We start from the raw sequence: 17,502 nt of genomic DNA on the forward strand, positions 1-17,502 counted from the left end.
ATGTTTTGCTAAATGTTGCTTACATGTTACCTTGAACACATTTTTTTCTTTTTCTACAGTCTTCCAAAGCACATATTAGCAGAGCTGTTCTAGAACTTTGCCTTGCTTTTGCTAAGTATCTGAGCAATTTGCACCATGGTGTGCCCTTGCTGAAGCAACTTTGTGATCACATTCTCCTTAATCCTGCAATATGGATTCATACTCCAGCCAAGGTAAAACATTTTTCATTTATATGGCAAAAAGACCTGATGTACATTAGCAGTTGTTAATGAGACAATAGCATTTGAGTTCTGAAAAGCCTGCTTTTAAGGGACTGTATAATTCACACATGGATGTGATTTTCTTTGTGCCTGAATGGGCTTAATATATACCATGCTATGGAGAAATGTGGTGGGAATTAGTGATATACAAATGCAAGGGTACAACAGCACACCCCAGGTCTCAAACAAGAGATATGTGAGATGCAATTTTATAATATTTATTCACAAGTAATGTACACTGAGTGAGCCAGTATGGCATAGTGATAGGGTCTCCTTAGGGTCTCCATAGGTTGGAAAGGACTTGAAGAAACACAACAACAGTGTACACCAAATTCTTTAGTAATTGTTTGTAAAGTTATGCCTTTGGATTTGTAATTACTCAAACTCAACTTTCTGTGGCATTTGATTTCCCCATGTGTTGATATGATACCTGCTTCACTATTTGGCCATCTCTTTAGAAGTTTGTGCATAAATGGCCTCAGGGTATATTTTCAGTTTATTATCTGTTGGCTTGTTGCTTCTCTACCTTGTTTTATTACTTGTTTTTTCTTATATAATTTTTGAGACAATAATGAATAAAAAATGTTTATGTGTACAAACGTTTGACTAAATGCCTCTCTTCTTAACTGGATGATGCAGATTCAGCTGACCCTGTACACTTACTTGTCTACTGAGTTCATTGGCACAGCTAACATATACAATGCAATTCGACGAGTTGGGACAGTTCTACTTGCAATGCATACTTTGAAGTATTACTACTGGGTAGTAAATCCTCAGGATCGCAGTGGAATAATTCCAAAAGGTTTAGGTATGTGTAAACATTTCTGCTCTTCATCAGCAAAGTATTTCAAACTACTACCCTCTTCAGTAAATGAATTTGTTTCTGTTTGACATCTAGAATCATAGAACAGTACTTCAGAAATGTCAGATATCTTGATGGGGCAGAATATGTGAGGTATGCAGTGAGATTGCATTTTTGTTTGAATCTATAGAGCAGTGGTCCCCAAACTTTTTTGCATTACCACATCCTTGCTTCTTGGATGACAACTCTAGTGCCCGAAACATGTATTTCTTGATATGAGGTCCACTGTTCTACTGAACATTTAAAACAACAAGTTGCTGCTCCCTTTACCATCAGGTCATCTTGGGAGCAGCAGCCAAGTAACTGGCAGAGAAGAGACTGAGATGCCTCTTGCCTGTGCTTGCCTTGTGGCAGAGGTGTCACTAGGCATGCAGGGTGTAGGCCGCACTGGATGACAACTTAAGTGGGGTGACACCACAGACAACATTCTAGCAACACCACTGTTGCTCCCTAAATTTCTGTCTTTGGGAAGAAATAGGACTTAGCATTAGTGTAGCTTGTAAGACATGAAGGGCTCAGTGGAAGATGTGGCCAGAAAGTGGGGGCAAACAGGCCTCTCCTTTCTCCTACTGCCCAGTTTCAAACATACTCTGGGAGAAGAGCAGGCAACATGGCAGGACTTTCTGGGTTCCTCCGTACACCTGGCATGGCCTGGTCCCATTCGTGAGAGATGGAGAAGCACGCCAGAGAATCAGGGAGCCAGTGAGTGTGAGGAAGCCTGCTATCTGCCACTGACACAAGATTCTCCAGCTTCAGGAGTGGGGTGCAGGAGAAATCCAGGGATTCCTCCTCCTCTAGACTCCCAAAGCAGAAGGTTGTTGTTAGATTGGGAGACAGTAGTCTCCAGAATTGGAAGTGAAGTGCAGGAGGAATCCAGGGATTCTGCTTCAGGAATCAGTCTGTCTCAAAAAAAATATATTAAAAAAATGGCACTGCTTTAAGCTACAGAAGAGATGCTCTGCACCCAAGCCACACAATAATTTCACAACCACCATTCTTAGTGAAAGAAGCAGCTAAGGGAGTGAGCTTGTGTGGTGAAGTGAAGAGCAGGAAACACCACCACATGAAGCAATCAGCATGGCTCTACAGAGGTTTTAAGGGACTCTGAAAATAAGTTTCGTGCAACCCTCATTGCCACCATGGTCTTAAAGGTTGCAGGTTCCTCTTGTCTTTTTTGCACCCTAATACTTTGACTGAAAGACCCCTTGCCACCCCCTTTTCCCCTCACCGCCCCCTGCATCTTTCCACCGACTCCCATGGTATCATTGCTATTTTTCCTAGATATCTATAAATAAGTTTCATTATATTTTGTGTTTTTAATCTGTCCATGTAGACTAGGCCTAAGCATTTTGTCCCTGCTTACTACTATCATGTTTTCCCCTAAGCAATGTTTCTTGTACAGTTCTTTATGTTCACCAGAGGTTCCCAATACAAGCAACCTCCATTTCATGGGGACTCTGGTTTTGTGGGTATTGCTTGGTTACTTCAGCAACACTTAAAAAGAACTGTGGAGCAGCCAGATCAACAAAGCATGGGGGTGAGAACCAGCATGAGGAGGTGCTTGCTCCTTTATACTCCCCATATAGAGGTGGATGAACCGGAATGAATGTATTTCTACAACATGTATGAGCTGTATAAAGAAGCATCAGTGGAACTGACCAGGCAAAATAGGGCTTTTCCTTTCTTCTTTGCAATGTGTTCCTTTGTGCCCACATGGAAGCAGCTTCTGGGTGATGAAGGATCTTATGGGATTCAGTGCTAGGAGCTGTTGTACGAGTAGAGAATTTTCAGTATTCATAGGGACTGCCTTGCATGATCAGAAGTACTCTTTCTGTTGGTGGATGATGTATTTGGCTGAAACAGATGGGCCAGATAAAGTGGTTTCCACCTGCATTGAAGGCGGGGCATTTAGATGCTGTATGCCTGCAAAGTGGGCAGAAACCAGATTGAAGCTGCTCTCTGTGGTTAAAAACCAGAGCAAAAAGAAGCTATGATAGTCTGACTTAAGGCAGAAAATGCATACCTTTGACCCTGCATATAAATGTCCTGATGCAAGAGCAATTCTGAAGGAGAAATCCATCTTTACATTACCCTAAAGCTGCACATAAACACACCAGTGCAGATGTGCATTAAAAAAGATGGAGCTAGCGTACCCAAGCAGTCGGGGCAGCAATGCAAAAAAGTGAAAATGTGACATCTCCAATGGATATAAGTACAACCTACACAAAGCAGACAGTCTAAGAGGGGGCATGGGGTGAAGGGGGCATGTAGTGTGGGTGCAATTGTATGACCAGTCAAAGGGCTAGCCACCCAATGGGATGGCATCTAGGCAGCATGCAGTCACTGGTGTTTGTGCAATGGTGTGCATGGATGGTGAGGAGGTGACAAAAAAATTACTCAGCAGTGGGTTTGATGCCGGGCCATGCATATTTAGGCTGCCTTGAGAGTGGTCAGTGTGGACAGTGGGGTTTCAAGCCACTTCCAGAAAATGCAGGTTCGAGATACTTTTTCCTACCTATCTGTTCTGGGCCTAAGTGGTTGCAACCACATTGCCACTAACTTCCTATTTTTAAATCAGAATTGTTTAAATCTTGAATTGCATTAATATTAGGTACTGCAAATTGACTTGGGAGGTTTTCAGTTTTGAAAGTAATAAATAAATATAGTAAAAAATAAATATATACTATATGGTGATGTTAGAAAAAATAATGTCTTTACAGTCTTTTTGGGTAACGTGTTTTGTGACTCTCTTTACATTTCTGAAGAAAATGCAAGTTAAGAGAAATTTGCACAAATGTGGAAAGATGTGCTCTAAACCAAATTATTTAGGTTCAATGCTTGTCTCCATGCCAAAAAAACATGAACATGGAAATTATTATGATGGAATGTGAAGGATATAAGATAAAATTGTTTATAAACAGTGTGCTTTCCATACTTCTTTCTTGAATTTTGAATTTCTGATGAAAATATCTCCATGTAGACGAGAAACATTATCTGGCAATCCATCCTTTATATTGGGGATAATGAACTAAAATTAAATGAAAAATGATTTAAATGGTCTAGGTAGTTAAGAATGTGAACTAAATTTCTCAGTGTGTGTGGTGGTGAGATATACTGTCATTGGATCTAAATGATACAAAGCTGTCGATTTTACCCTTTAAAATATGATGTCTTTTTAAAATCAAGATGGACCCCGGCCTAATCAGAAGGAAATTCTTTCTCTACGCGCCTTTTTACTGATGTTTGTTAAGCAATTGGTGATGAAGGTAAGGTGTCTGAAAATCAAGACATTGCTGTATCATTGTAGCTTTCTTTTCAGACTGTTTTTATTACACTTCTTGTGGTGAAGCTTTTTATTGAACAGGGCATGCTTCAGAAAAGGAAGAGCGGTGCCATTGCTGATTAGCTGAGATTGAGTGGGGCGATGGAAGAGAACATTTCTGGTGATATTTTAAAAGTACCTCATCTCAGTGGTGCTGCATCCTTCTTGTTTTGCTGATTTTAACAGCTTGGCAAGTTAGTTTTAAGAAGACCAAATGACCTACTAAAGCCATTCATGATGGAACTGTGAAAGAATCATATTGTTGTACCCATTACTGCTGAATTAAAGATGGCTTCAGCATGTCATATTCAGATTCTTAAAACCAATTTGCAAGCTTTGAGCTGATTTTCCTTCTTCAAGGTGATAAAGACGTATATACTATAAAAAAGTATTAACCCAGGATTGTGGTTCATTTATGCTGTGAACCCAGTATGATGGAAGTATCATTAATTAATACCAATGTGTTGTATAAAGCAATCTTTGAGCCAAAATCTTGTTACTTCAGGTTTTTTCAGTGCTGTTTCCTTACTTGCCTTTATCTGGCTGGATAAAGTTAAGGCAATAAAGCTCCTTGGCAGAAGCTGATGGAAGCCTCTCCCCATATTACTGGCCAAGCTTAGAATATGAAATACAAAGTTTAAGAAACAGAGCAAAGATCTTGATATATTGTTGAGAGTCTAGTAACTAATTATGGGCAGTGTATTAGTTAAGTGTCAACAAGTGTAAGTTTAAACAAGATAGAGCGTCCTCCACACGTGATAGAGAATAAACCTATGGCAGGTGCCGTGATGGGTGATGCAGTTGACTAGCTGATGCAGTCATTTTGGATGACAGACAAAAGTGAAGGTTTAATTATGATCAGTCTGTCTATACTATGTCCAAAAATCTAATTGAAGAGGAAGATTGTTGATGCAAATTAGGCCCACTAGAAAGCTCTTATGTCATTTGGCCAGATGAAACAGCTGATAAGCTGGGCAGAGAATAAAAGGAGTAAAGAGGAGCTAGCAATGTACAATGTACAAATGGATGGTTACCACTCAGCGTCCAAGTTGATAATGCTGTTCTTACTTGACAAGCACACAGATATGCTGATAGCTATTGTCAGTAAGCACTAATTAGGCTAATTTAGGGAGATAAAATTCTCATTCCAAAGTTAATACTTTTTTGTAAAGTATATATGTCTTTATCATCTTGAAAAAGGAAAATCAGCTCAAAGGGGACAAATGGCTAAAACTACATGGTTTAAAATGAATGTAAAACAGCTGACCTGCCATGTAATGTAATGAACACCTTAACAGATCCTGTGGAATGTATGAAGGAACCTGATGATACTATAAAATGTGTGCTATCCTGGAATGTAATACAAGCTAAGCCCCCAGACATTGCCATGTTTGTATTTGTCACTAAAGGGAATGTATATGTTTGCACTAATATATATGATTATATCTAATAAATAGCCTAAAATGTTATCAGAGCACATTCATTATCCCATATCAATATTCTGCAATTCCAAGAATTAAGCATGCTTATGTAGAGGGTTGATATTAGCTTTCCCTGTAGTTAGACATCTGGAAATTTAGAAGGTGTTAAAGGTGACCCCAGACAGAAGCAGATAAGGTTGCAAATGGCAAAGAACCCTGAATTCTTTAGTCCAAAGATACATGGAATTTTTCTAGATTTGGAGGAGGAAGAGGCAAAAATAATATCAAAGGAGAACACCTGCAAGGTATTTTTTGTGGGGAGGGGGAAGAGCTACATAATAGTATTTGATGTTAATAATTTGATCTGCACACAAGGAATCTTAGATTTAAGATTTTTGGCTGTGTTCGGTTCTGTGCATTTGTCATGTTAAGGGCAAAGTAAGCACTTTCTCTTCAAAACACATCAGAAATAAATCTTGACTGTTTTTCATCTCTTCCTCTATGTCCTCCAGGTCGTTTAAGAAAAATTTTGGCAGGTGTTTTTCTTTCTCTTTTCAGAATATTGGATGTTAGTGTTCTGTTATAATTGCCCTTTTTTAAACAAACCAGTCCAATGTATAAGCTAGTTTGCAGATCAGTAAAGATTCATTTATTAAAGATTATCTGTAGGATTGGATGCAAAATAATAATAGATAGATAGCATGGAAACCATGGAGGATGCACAGAAACAGTTCCTGGTAGACCTCTACTTTCTGGATAAAGCCTGGAAATGCTATGCGTTTATGAATCCTGTTTATTTCACAATCACTTCATCTATTTCAAAGTTTACTTTTTGTATGTATGGTTTGTCTGTGTACATGAGAGTTGTTTGTGTTATACCACTCTTTATCTTTTCAGGATCATGGAGTGAAAGAAGATGAACTACAGGGTATCCTCAACTATCTCCTCACCATTCATGAGGTAATCTAAAATTTAGCAATTTTGCTTAGAAAAAGATTTTTAAATAAAATATCCCCTCCTGCCACACATGGCTCTGAAGAACGAAAAACTGAAGCACAAAAAACACAACTATTGCTAGAAACTCACAAGTAGTGAGTGAATGATTTAAGAATCCCATTCAGTAGTGATCTGAAGTTCATTACCATAGTGAGTTTTGATAGCTTCCTTCTCAGTTCGTTGAAATGATGCATGACTGGGGGTGGTAAGGAAGGAACAGATGGCAGAGCTGCATCTATAAATGATTGTTTTGTATGGTTCAAGTAATTTCCCCCTCATTCTGCCTTTTAAGTAAAGTAATGTTTTTTTTCAATGTGAATTTAAAAATAAAGATGTTAATGAACAGAAAGTAAAGCTTGTAAACGTAATTGGAAATAACTGTTGGTTACTGTTGGGATATTTTCATCTTCATATTTTAGCACCAGGCAAATGCTTGATGCCAGATGTAACATCAAAGAGTTGGGAAACTAGGACATAAATCTAACCAAACTAATTTTCTTTCAGGGAGCTTTATATGGGTAGAATAAAGAATTAAATTAATTTCCCTTCCAGAAATATAGACCCTCACCTTAAAGCATTCACCTATACCTTCTTGCTGAAAGACTGCATTTGAAAACTGCGTATTTTTGAAATACAGTAGGAGATATCCTATGCAGCATATAAAGATTAAACAAATCCTCAGAATATAGTTACATTCAATCAAAATTACAATTTGAAATGTAGACCCTTGATTTTGTTTTTATACAAAGTAAGTAATCAGACATGTCATATTTACCATTTAGAAAAACTTTTGGTGCTTTTTCATTAAAAAAGTGTTTTAGGATTGTAATATTTCCATAATGGAGTTCTTATTTAAGTTTCTGGCAGTGGCCTACATGTTGAATTTTTGCATACAAGTGCTTTCTACTTTTAAATTATGTTTTCAGTATATTCTGTATAAACCACAAGATGTAACTGTGGTTGCTAATTGATTTTTTTTTAAAAAGATCACATTTGAAAAAAAAACTTAAACAGGGCCTCTTTTCAAATACAGGATTAAAGCCTGAAATAGCTTAACTGCAGATTGTTTCACTGATTGTCCACCGGGACATTTTGCCAGTAAGTGGTTTCAGGGTTAGGGTTACAGTCAGCAGTAGTAATCTTACACCCAGTAATTCATGGCTGACTCATTGACATATGTGGAATTTATAGAAGCAGGGCTACAGATTTTTGTGTAGAGTTTTTCAGACATCATTTCCTCTTGCACTATCTGTCAAACATGGTGGGTCCTTAAGTCCAGTATATAATGGCTAGGATCCAAAGAGCTACTTTAGGCATACCTAAGAGCTTTGTTTACTCCCAGTGACTGACTGACAGACTGATAAATATTTAAAAACAACACCCTTTTTTTTCTTCAGCTGTAAATATCTGAGCCATACGTTGCTTTTGAAAGGCCCTTCAGTTTCAAGAATGGTTTGCTCTTTGGTAGGGGTACTCGGGATTTATGTTGGACAGAGCCAAAAGTTTTTTTGGGCAAATGCAATCCATTACCTTGGCTGTGTTTCTGAGGATGTATGTGGATATATACAGTCTAAAACAGCAACTATCCATGCAGTTATTTGTTTACAGTGTGTCTAAAAAACAAAAGAACAGGTTCTATTGCCTATATTTGGAGTCTAGTGGTGTTTCATCGCAAGCATTTTATAGATTTGTAGATCCTATTAGCTGTATTCACATTCTTTTTCAAGTTAGGCTGGCTTGACATGAAGTTGCTTGGTAGTTGGTTTCCTCAGATCACACTTTCTTGGCGTTTTTCACCATTATTTTGAGCTTCATTCACATGAAGAAAGCATAATGCAAGCTCTGAAAGGTGCAGCCACATTCTTGGCACTTGGCTCACAGCTTGTTATCTAGACAGTTAGATGTTAACATCATCTGCAAAGAAAAGCCAGCATGTGAGCAGTTGCTGTCTTTGCCTCTATGAATTGATGTAGACCATAGTTTGAACTTACCAAGATGGCTGAGCTGAATCCAAACCTTTCCCAGTCTAGGAATATTGGAAATACTTGGAATAACCAGGCCACAGATTTGTCCAAAATAAGGATGGGTAGTAGTGGAGTAGGATATAAATTAAATAAATGAATGAGTTCCCTTTTGAGTTCCAATTGGTTCCATTTTCTCTGTGCCATTTTCTCTGTTCTTTTGGCTCTTCCTCTGAGAAGTAGTTATATTGGTATAAAAGTGGTTAAGCCAACATACAAGGTTTCTGGCTATTCTTTACCCCTTACACCTGGTACAGCTTTGAGTTAGAATTGATCTGCATTTAATGACAGTGGAGAAATACAGAGGTGAAGAAATGATTAAATTTAAAGTACAATATTAGAATGGAATATCAATTTGAAGGTGAGATTTCCTTTTTATTTTACAGGATGACAATTTAATGGATGTCCTGCAGTTACTTGTTGCTCTCATGTCAGAGCACCCCAGTTCTATGATCCCTGCCTTTGATCAGAGGAATGGATTACGGTAAGAGTAAAATTTTTGTTGAAAGGGAAGTGATGTGTTTTAACCTATATGTTTAAATGGTTGCATGTGTTTAGTTATATATTGCATTTTAATGTATGTTACCTCTTCTGGAGCCTTGAGGAGAGACGAATAAGAACTTAAAAAAATTATTTATTTATTTATTAATTATTAAAAGGAGTATTTTGATTTTATAACTGATCACCTGTGTTGCTTGATATTTTGACAAATTTACTGCTGCAGAAGAGTTTTCTTCAGTTTCCCCATCGTGCATTAATAGTTAAAAATGTTAGACTTGTTGAAAGTGTAGACTTATTACAGGTGAATACCTAATCACTTTAAACTATGAGGTAAGGCATGTATTAAATGTTGTATGTACCATGCTGTAAGTGTCTCAAATTCTGTTAACACATTTCCTGGCCTCAGTAGGTACAGTCATCTTCCTGCATGGCAGGGGGTTAGATTGGATAGCCCTTGTGGCCTCTTCCTACTCTATGATTCTATATACTGTATTATTCATAAAACTTGAAGATTTCATCTTCTGAACCAGAGAGGATATAGCATTAAACACATTGCAGTGTATTAAAATCTAGTATCAAGCATCTGTTTCTGTAGAATTTTTAGTTAGCTATACATGGGCTTGTAACCCATCTCACAACAATTACCATGGTATAAACAAAGTTCTGTCCTTTTATTCATGTTTAATTACTTTCACTAAAGTGAATTAATCCCCAGTTTAATGCTATATCCTCTCTGGTTCAGAAGATGAAATCTTCAAGTTTTACAAACAATATATATCTCAGATGACTGTACCTACTGAGGCCAGGAAATGTGTTAACAGAATTTGAGACACTAGGTACATGAGTTTAAAATAGCTGAACATTTTGCTTTTCATCTATTTTCATTATGGGTACTACAGGGTGATTTAAATTCAAACAATTATTTAGCATTAAATAATCTTGAATGCAAATCCTTGAATTCCATGCATTGTAGTATATGCCTGATTTTAATTAATTAATTAATTAATTAATTAATTTCTATCCCACCTTTCTCCCCAAAGGGATCCAAGGTGGCTCACAATAACAATTCTAAAAACACAATGCCATAAAACAATTAAAACATCAGCTAAAAACAATTATAAAATTACAAACCTTAAAAACACAATAAAACCACAATACTCATCCCATATAAAATCCATCCCATGTCTATATTTTATTTACCATGGGATGCCATTCCTGACCCTAAGATTCTGTTTTGCAGATTGATTGGGTTACACTTAAATTTACCCTGTTATGTTTGGATTTCTGCTTACTTAAGACAAGCTGTTCGCATTGCTTTTGTGTACATTATCAAAGGTGCACCCTGCCTTCAGAAAGAACAGTGTATTGGCTCTTTCCCATCTCCCATTTGTGCATACAACTATTCATACTACTTAGGGGTTCATATTCCAGTTAGGTTTGAAAAATGTCTTCATCTAGTTTACCGCCCCATGGGTGGCCACAATGTTGGACCTTTTCTCACTTAAAAATGAATTCAGGGTTGATGCCAGGAGACAACACAAACATGCAGTCAAGTAAGAAACTTATTGTTAGAACAGATTTGGGAGCAGTAATTCATTTGCAGTATAAAATGTATTTTCATTTCATATATTTTGTCATAACTTATGGTTAACCTTGGGTTGTATCGTATTACACATTACAAGTTTTCCAGCCTCCAGAGTCACCTGATCTTGTTCATAATTGCTTTCCACCTCTCTTTACTGCTCCTTTTTGGTGCTGGCTGTTGTGATCATTTGTATGGTAATGTGGTATGTGAGAAAACTAATAACACTCAGAATAATGAATATCATATGAAGTCTCCCATGCATTACTTTGTTTTTACATAAGTGGCAAAAGACATGCTCCTTTTTATTACCTAGCACAAGACAAATGTGTATGCGTAAAAATCTACTGTGAGGTATCACATTTTCTGTCATTTGTTTAACAAATTTTAATAAAGCCTTGTTGTAATTCACTTATGGCAAATCTGTTTCCTATATATTTTAAACTGTTTTTGCACATAACTGAAGTATGTGCAAAAAGCATATTTTCTGTATTTAATTTAGAAACCTTGTTTTTAGAAATATGTAGGTCTTAAACATTTCATAAACATTAAAGATACTACAGGCTATCTTCCACATTGCCCTACTGGAGAATATACATGCCTTTATCTGGTTAGCGTTGGCTTTCTCAGATTGCCTGTCTGCAGTCTTTGAGATTAAAAGTAGCATTATCACATGCAGGCCTTGCGGATCAGTCTTGAAAGCAACTGCCATGAGAATCGTCACAATCTTTGCATCATTCTTAAAAGACTGCTACAAAGACTGTTTTAGTGTGCAACTGATGAGGTTGAATATTTTATGGCTTCTGTCTGTTCTTTCTCTGCACAGTGCAGGACACTCTTTAGGACAGGGAAATGTTCTAGTGTCTGTAAAGAAGCACAAAATAAAAGAAAAATGTGTACAAGTTGATCCTGGCTTATACAGAATTCTAAAATGTGAAATACTTCAAAAACTAAAACCCTTTTCATGAGTGGTTAAGATAGAGACACCTTTGCTTTTTGATGGTTCAGTATAAACAAACTTTGTTTTATGCACAAAATTATCACAAATATTGTATAAAATTACCTCCAGGGTATGTATTTAAGGTGTACATTGTGTCTAGACTTGGGTCCTCTCTCTAATATATCTCACTGTTTATGTACAGTCGGCCCTTCTTATACACTGATTTTTTATACACGGATTCAAGAATCCATGGTTTGAAAATGTTTTTAAAAAGTATAAATTTCAAATATAAAACCTTTATTTTTAATAAGGGACACCATTTTGATATGTCATTATATTTAATGGGACTTGAGCATCCATAGATTTTGTTATCCACAGGAGATCTTGGAACCAAATCCCACCGTATAACAAGGGTTCACTGTATATGCAAATACAGGTATTCCATAATAAAAAAAATATGAAATACAGAATACTTCTAGTCCCAAAAATTTCAGATAACAGATACTCAGCCTGTGTGCACATATCAAGCTAAATTGCTCATCTTGATAATATGTGCCAGTGTTGTCTGTAATACCTAGATGGGTAATTTTCTAAGAATTCAGAGGTATTGTAGATATTGCTCCTTGTAGAAAGTCAATCTGTTAATACTTCTTGTAGAAAATGAATATATTGCTGTTTGTATGTTGGGCTGGCCAACAATTTTCAGCCATTTATTACCTAGCAGTATGATAATTAAGTTATAATTTTATGCTTTAAGTAGCCAAATATTAAAGGAGTCAGCATGGTGTAATGGTTTGAACGTTGGACTACAACTACAACTCTGGAGACTAGGGTTTGAATCCCTATTCAGCCATGAAACCCACTGGTTGACTTTGGGTGAGTCACATGTTCTCAGCCTCAGGGGAGGGCAATAGCAAGCCTCCTCTGAACAAATCTTGCCATGAAAACCCCACAGTATGGTCTCCAGAAGTTGGAAAGGACTTGAAGGCACACAACAACAAACAAAAGCCAAATATTATAACATCTAAAGTATTTTGGGATATACTGGTACAATTTTACCAGCTTCCTAGCTCAGTGAGTGATAACTTCATTAAAGCCATTTGAATAATTTGAGCTGAATAGTGAATGAGCTTGTTGTGACTCTGTGTTTCTTCTTATTCTGTTGGTGCATTGTGTACAGCACACTGTTAATGAGTACACAATTGAGCAAATGGTAATAACTTATAATGATCATTATATGAGGGAGATGCTGTGGTCGATCTGGATTTATCCTTACTTAATAAGCCCTGCTGGGCTGCACCAGGTTAATATAGCAGACCATGTGTTGTCTTCCTTAACAGAAAATCAATTGGATAAGCTTGTTACTGGACAAAGGTTTGTGCACCCACTTTTTTATTCAGCTATTTTTGGGGGCAATATCACCTTAGTCCATGAGTTTTAGAATCTAGTTTGTCCTGTTGTAGAAAAAGCAATCAAAATCATTTTCATATCTTTACAGAGATTTCCCATTTGAATGATATGAAAGGCTGGAATTTTGTTCAGTGGTGTTGTGCTTCCTGTTGGCAAGAAAGGAATATCAAGTTCTCTCCTATAGTCCCCACTGCACACACTTTAAATATTAGTCAGGTCTATGCCACATATTGTGATTATAAATGGTTAAGCATAGACTTGCAGCAGAATTGGGAGGCTACAGTGAACTCCATTACATAGAATCATAGAATCATAGAGTTGGAAGAGACCACAAGGGCCATCCAGTCCAACCCCCTGCCATGCAGGAAATCACAATCAAAGCATCCCCAACAGATGGCCATCTAGCCTCTGCTTAAAGACCTCCAAGGAAGGAGACTCCACCACACTCCGAGGGAGTTTGTTCCACTGTCGAACAGCCCTTACTGTCAGGAAGTTCCTCCTAATGTTGAGGTGGAATCTCTTTTCCTGTAGCTTGCATTGTTCTATTAATGTTCATGCAAATGTGACTGTTTAAGTGAGCAGTATAGGATTTTAATAGAATTAACTAGTCCCTTCAGAACATCATCTGTGACCCAGTTTAAAGGTCACCTTTGCTGTGTTTGTATGTTTTGCTTTTATAGACTTGCATATAAATCAGGGTTGGCAGGCTGCATAGGAAGTCTAAGGCCTATTTTATGGTCCACACTCTTCACTTACTCCCCAGTGCCACCTCTCAAAAAACAAAAAGTGGACTGTCATGCTTTGTGGGCTCCTTCCTGCTTCTCCTGAATAGGATGAGACCTACTTGAGGGCATCTAAAAGAGCTGCCACCACCCACTAAATTTAATCCCCCCATTTCTATTTGGGAGTTAATTTATGTTCAATTTGAACTTTCCATCCCTGACTCTACAAAATCCCCCCCCCCCCATCATATTGCGGGAGATAAGACCATGTAGGCACATGAAAGAATGAGGAAAAGTGGATATCTATAAAGCTTCATCCTACACTTTGATCTACATCAGCAATAGGATATTGCTTTTATGAAGGGCACCCACCTTCAGGCATACTTAGAAAAAATTACGAAGTTACAAAATAGTCTAGGTTGTATCCATTCCTCTTCTTTTTGCCTTGTGATCACCTGAAGCTTTTTATAACCTCTGATGTGAAGGATCTCAGAGGTTCAAGTTTCTTCCCAACTGGCCTGCTCTAGCTGGGCAATTGATTGCAATAAATGAAGTGTATGCCCTCATATCATTAACCCCTTGTTTACCTGAAGGGAAGACTGTCTCTCATCTGTGTTGCTCAGATAATGAGAGGGCCTATTATCACGTGGACAGTAAGGTTTAGTTTTGTTTGTTTGTTTGTTTGTTTGTTTGTTTGCTTGCTTTTAATGGCCCTCAGGAATGATGATATGTGCTTGAACAGCTTGTATGTATATATGGATGAACACAAGCCTGAAATCTCCCCTGCTTGAAAAGCCAAAATTAAAACCAGAAGTAGATACTGTTCCCTTCTAGTTTGGGTTACTTAAAAACAACCACACTGTTGTTTTTCAGTCTGGTGCAGCCTCCATGAAGTGCTGGGGGCGATACTTTAACCTCAAGCCCTACCAAAACTGCGTAGTTCAGTGTAAATTAAAAAAAATAAACATTTGGATGTTATTAAATTGCCTTGCAGTCCCCCATAAGCAGTAGGAATTACCGGCTCCCTTTTGTTGCCTAGATCAGTGATGGTGAACCTTTTAGAGGCTGAGTGCCCAAACTGCAACACAAAACCCACTTATTTATTGCAAATTGCCATGTTCCTCTGGCTTTCTAGTAACAAACTCTGGCAAACTTTGTGCTGGGGTGATGGCACATGTGCCCACAGAGAGGGCTCTGAGTGCCACCTCTGGCATGCGTGCCATAGGTTCACCATCACTGGCCTAGATGATTCTGATTCAACTCCACACAACTGGTAGTATGAAACAAATCAGATGATTTCTTCCTACAAAACCTATGGGACCATATTTAAGAACTGCAAATAAATGCTCCTCTTGAGACAGATTTCCTGCTCACACTGAAAAGTTAGTCTGGTGGTTGGAGGGCTGATTGAGATGAGAGTATTGTGAAGAATCTTGGCAATCTCTCCTTGGGAACCCAAGTGCTTTCGGCTTTGCTAGGGTTGCTCTGGATCCAGAAGAGTTGGTTCGTACTGAACAGTACTGTCTTCAAGGGAAGACAGCCATATTCAACATTGTACACAGTTTTCCACAGTGGTAACTGATTGAACAGTGTGTCATTCTATTATAAACCGTCTGAGAATGAGCAATTCATTTAAAGTGTTCCAATATTTGTGTCGGGATTTAAGTTGTGAACTCTTTGTACTTCATTTCTGACAACATACATCTGCTGGGAACATCTTTGGTTTCTGAATAATGTTTTCTAGTTTTACTAATGAAGCTAGGTTTTCTGATTATCCCCGTATATGACAGTTTGCTAATACTGGATGTACAGGGTATTAATTTGAATGTCTGCAGTTTGTCTTTTAATTATAATGACAAAAACATGTTTTGTGGCAACCAACTTGATATATATATATATTTTTAAAAGAACAATCTTCAAAATCTATTTGTGTGTTTGTGTGTACACACCTTCAAGTCACCTGTTGCTTTATGGCATCCATGAATTTTGTACAGTTTTCTTAGGGCAATGCATATTCAGGCATGGTTTTGCCAGTTCCTTCCTGGGAGTAGGGAACTGTTAATAGGATAACAGAAAGCAAACATGATGTCGACAAGAGAGTAATGCATGTACATCTACAATGTTACATGGAAGATTGCTCTGTTAAGATTTTAATATGTATAGAATTAACCTTGTGTTTTTATGTAATAATTTCAAGCATAGTGTGTGTGAGTATAATGGAAAGGATGTCAGATGACAGCATTCGTTTCCCCCTTTCTTCTTACAGCTGTCGTAAATGACTAGCAAGGGACACATGTCAAATATTACTGTTAGCATACATTGCTCTCTCATGGGGACTGAAGCATTTAGGAAATTTCAAGTCTGTCTCTTGGAATGAAGAAATGTTAATAAATTTGCTTTCTTACACTATGAACTGGGTAAAGGGATAGCATTTAAAAAGAATTCATAGCAAATATGCTGTTTTCCTACAAACTGTGTTCTCTATGAGCTGAGGTCTAGAGTGGCAGCTCTTTCTTATTTTAGGGATATTCTGTAATTATATCCAACTATTTTTGTTATTGAATATCTTTTCACTCGGTACAAAGATCATTTTATACATTACATGCTATAGTCCCCATTAAACACTTTATTTTAGTTGATAAATATTAAGTTGTTCCATTGGTTTCTGTGCCCTGTTTCCTATGACATGACTAGCCAAGGAAATAGGGGAATTCTGGCCTATTAATTATGACATTGTGCTGGTATATGCTAACTGCTTGCACCTAGACAAACTATGGAGCTTTAGCCAGTGGTTTGTTTACTGTATCAAGCAAACCCAGGGGCAGGTGTGACACCGGTTTGCTTCTATCTCAACAAATCAGATCATTGGATCCATAAATAACACTTTTTTCACTTTTTCAAATTCAGATTTTTTTTACATCATTACATAGGTAGATAACAACTATTTTTTAAAGGAAAAAAAAGCAAGAACATACCAGGTCTTGCATATTAGTTCTCAAAAAGCCCAAGGTTCTCGCAGATAATGCAATTTTTAAAGTTCAGATTCACCTCATGTAAAAATACAAACAAATCAGTAAACGGGTGGCACTCTACCATTCAACTACAGCATCTTTCCAAATGTGATCATGATAGATATACAAACTCATTACCATTGCTGATGAAATTAATAAAAAGGAAACTAGGAAATCTGCACACAATACTAGAGCAATTTGCTGTGGGGTGGAATCTAGGTGGCAGGTGTACCTGGATGTTCTATTAATTTACTGGTATCTACAATCTTACTTTAAAAAAAACCTGTTCTTTTCTTTTTCATGTAGTGTTGTCTACAAACTTCTTGCATCGAAAAGTGAGGGGATCAGGGTGCAAGCCCTAAAGGTTATGGGCTATTTTTTGAAGCATTTGGCACCCAAGTAAGTAATGGGTAGACTTCTCACAAATGTAATTCACTAAAACAATTAAGCCTAA

At 37.4% G+C, this 17,502-nt stretch overlaps 1 protein-coding gene across 4 annotated transcripts in view; it reads left to right on the forward strand.

The window, feature by feature from the left end:
- LRBA (LPS responsive beige-like anchor protein) overlaps positions 1–17,502 on the forward strand; it is a 432,959-nt gene that overhangs the window by 62,238 nt on the left and 353,219 nt on the right. For all 4 annotated transcript variants that reach the window (XM_042467312.1, XM_042467313.1, XM_042467314.1 and 1 more), the window contains exons 13-18: positions 60–212; positions 900–1,068; positions 4,309–4,388; positions 6,763–6,825; positions 9,269–9,366; positions 17,355–17,447. In XM_042467312.1, the coding sequence (XP_042323246.1) occupies positions 60–212; positions 900–1,068; positions 4,309–4,388; positions 6,763–6,825; positions 9,269–9,366; positions 17,355–17,447 (656 nt within the window). The remainder of the gene's footprint in view (positions 1–59; positions 213–899; positions 1,069–4,308; positions 4,389–6,762; positions 6,826–9,268; positions 9,367–17,354; positions 17,448–17,502) is intronic.

This window comes from Sceloporus undulatus, chromosome 5, assembly GCF_019175285.1.
Source record: "Sceloporus undulatus isolate JIND9_A2432 ecotype Alabama chromosome 5, SceUnd_v1.1, whole genome shotgun sequence".
Classification (NCBI taxonomy): domain Eukaryota; kingdom Metazoa; phylum Chordata; class Lepidosauria; order Squamata; family Phrynosomatidae; genus Sceloporus; species Sceloporus undulatus.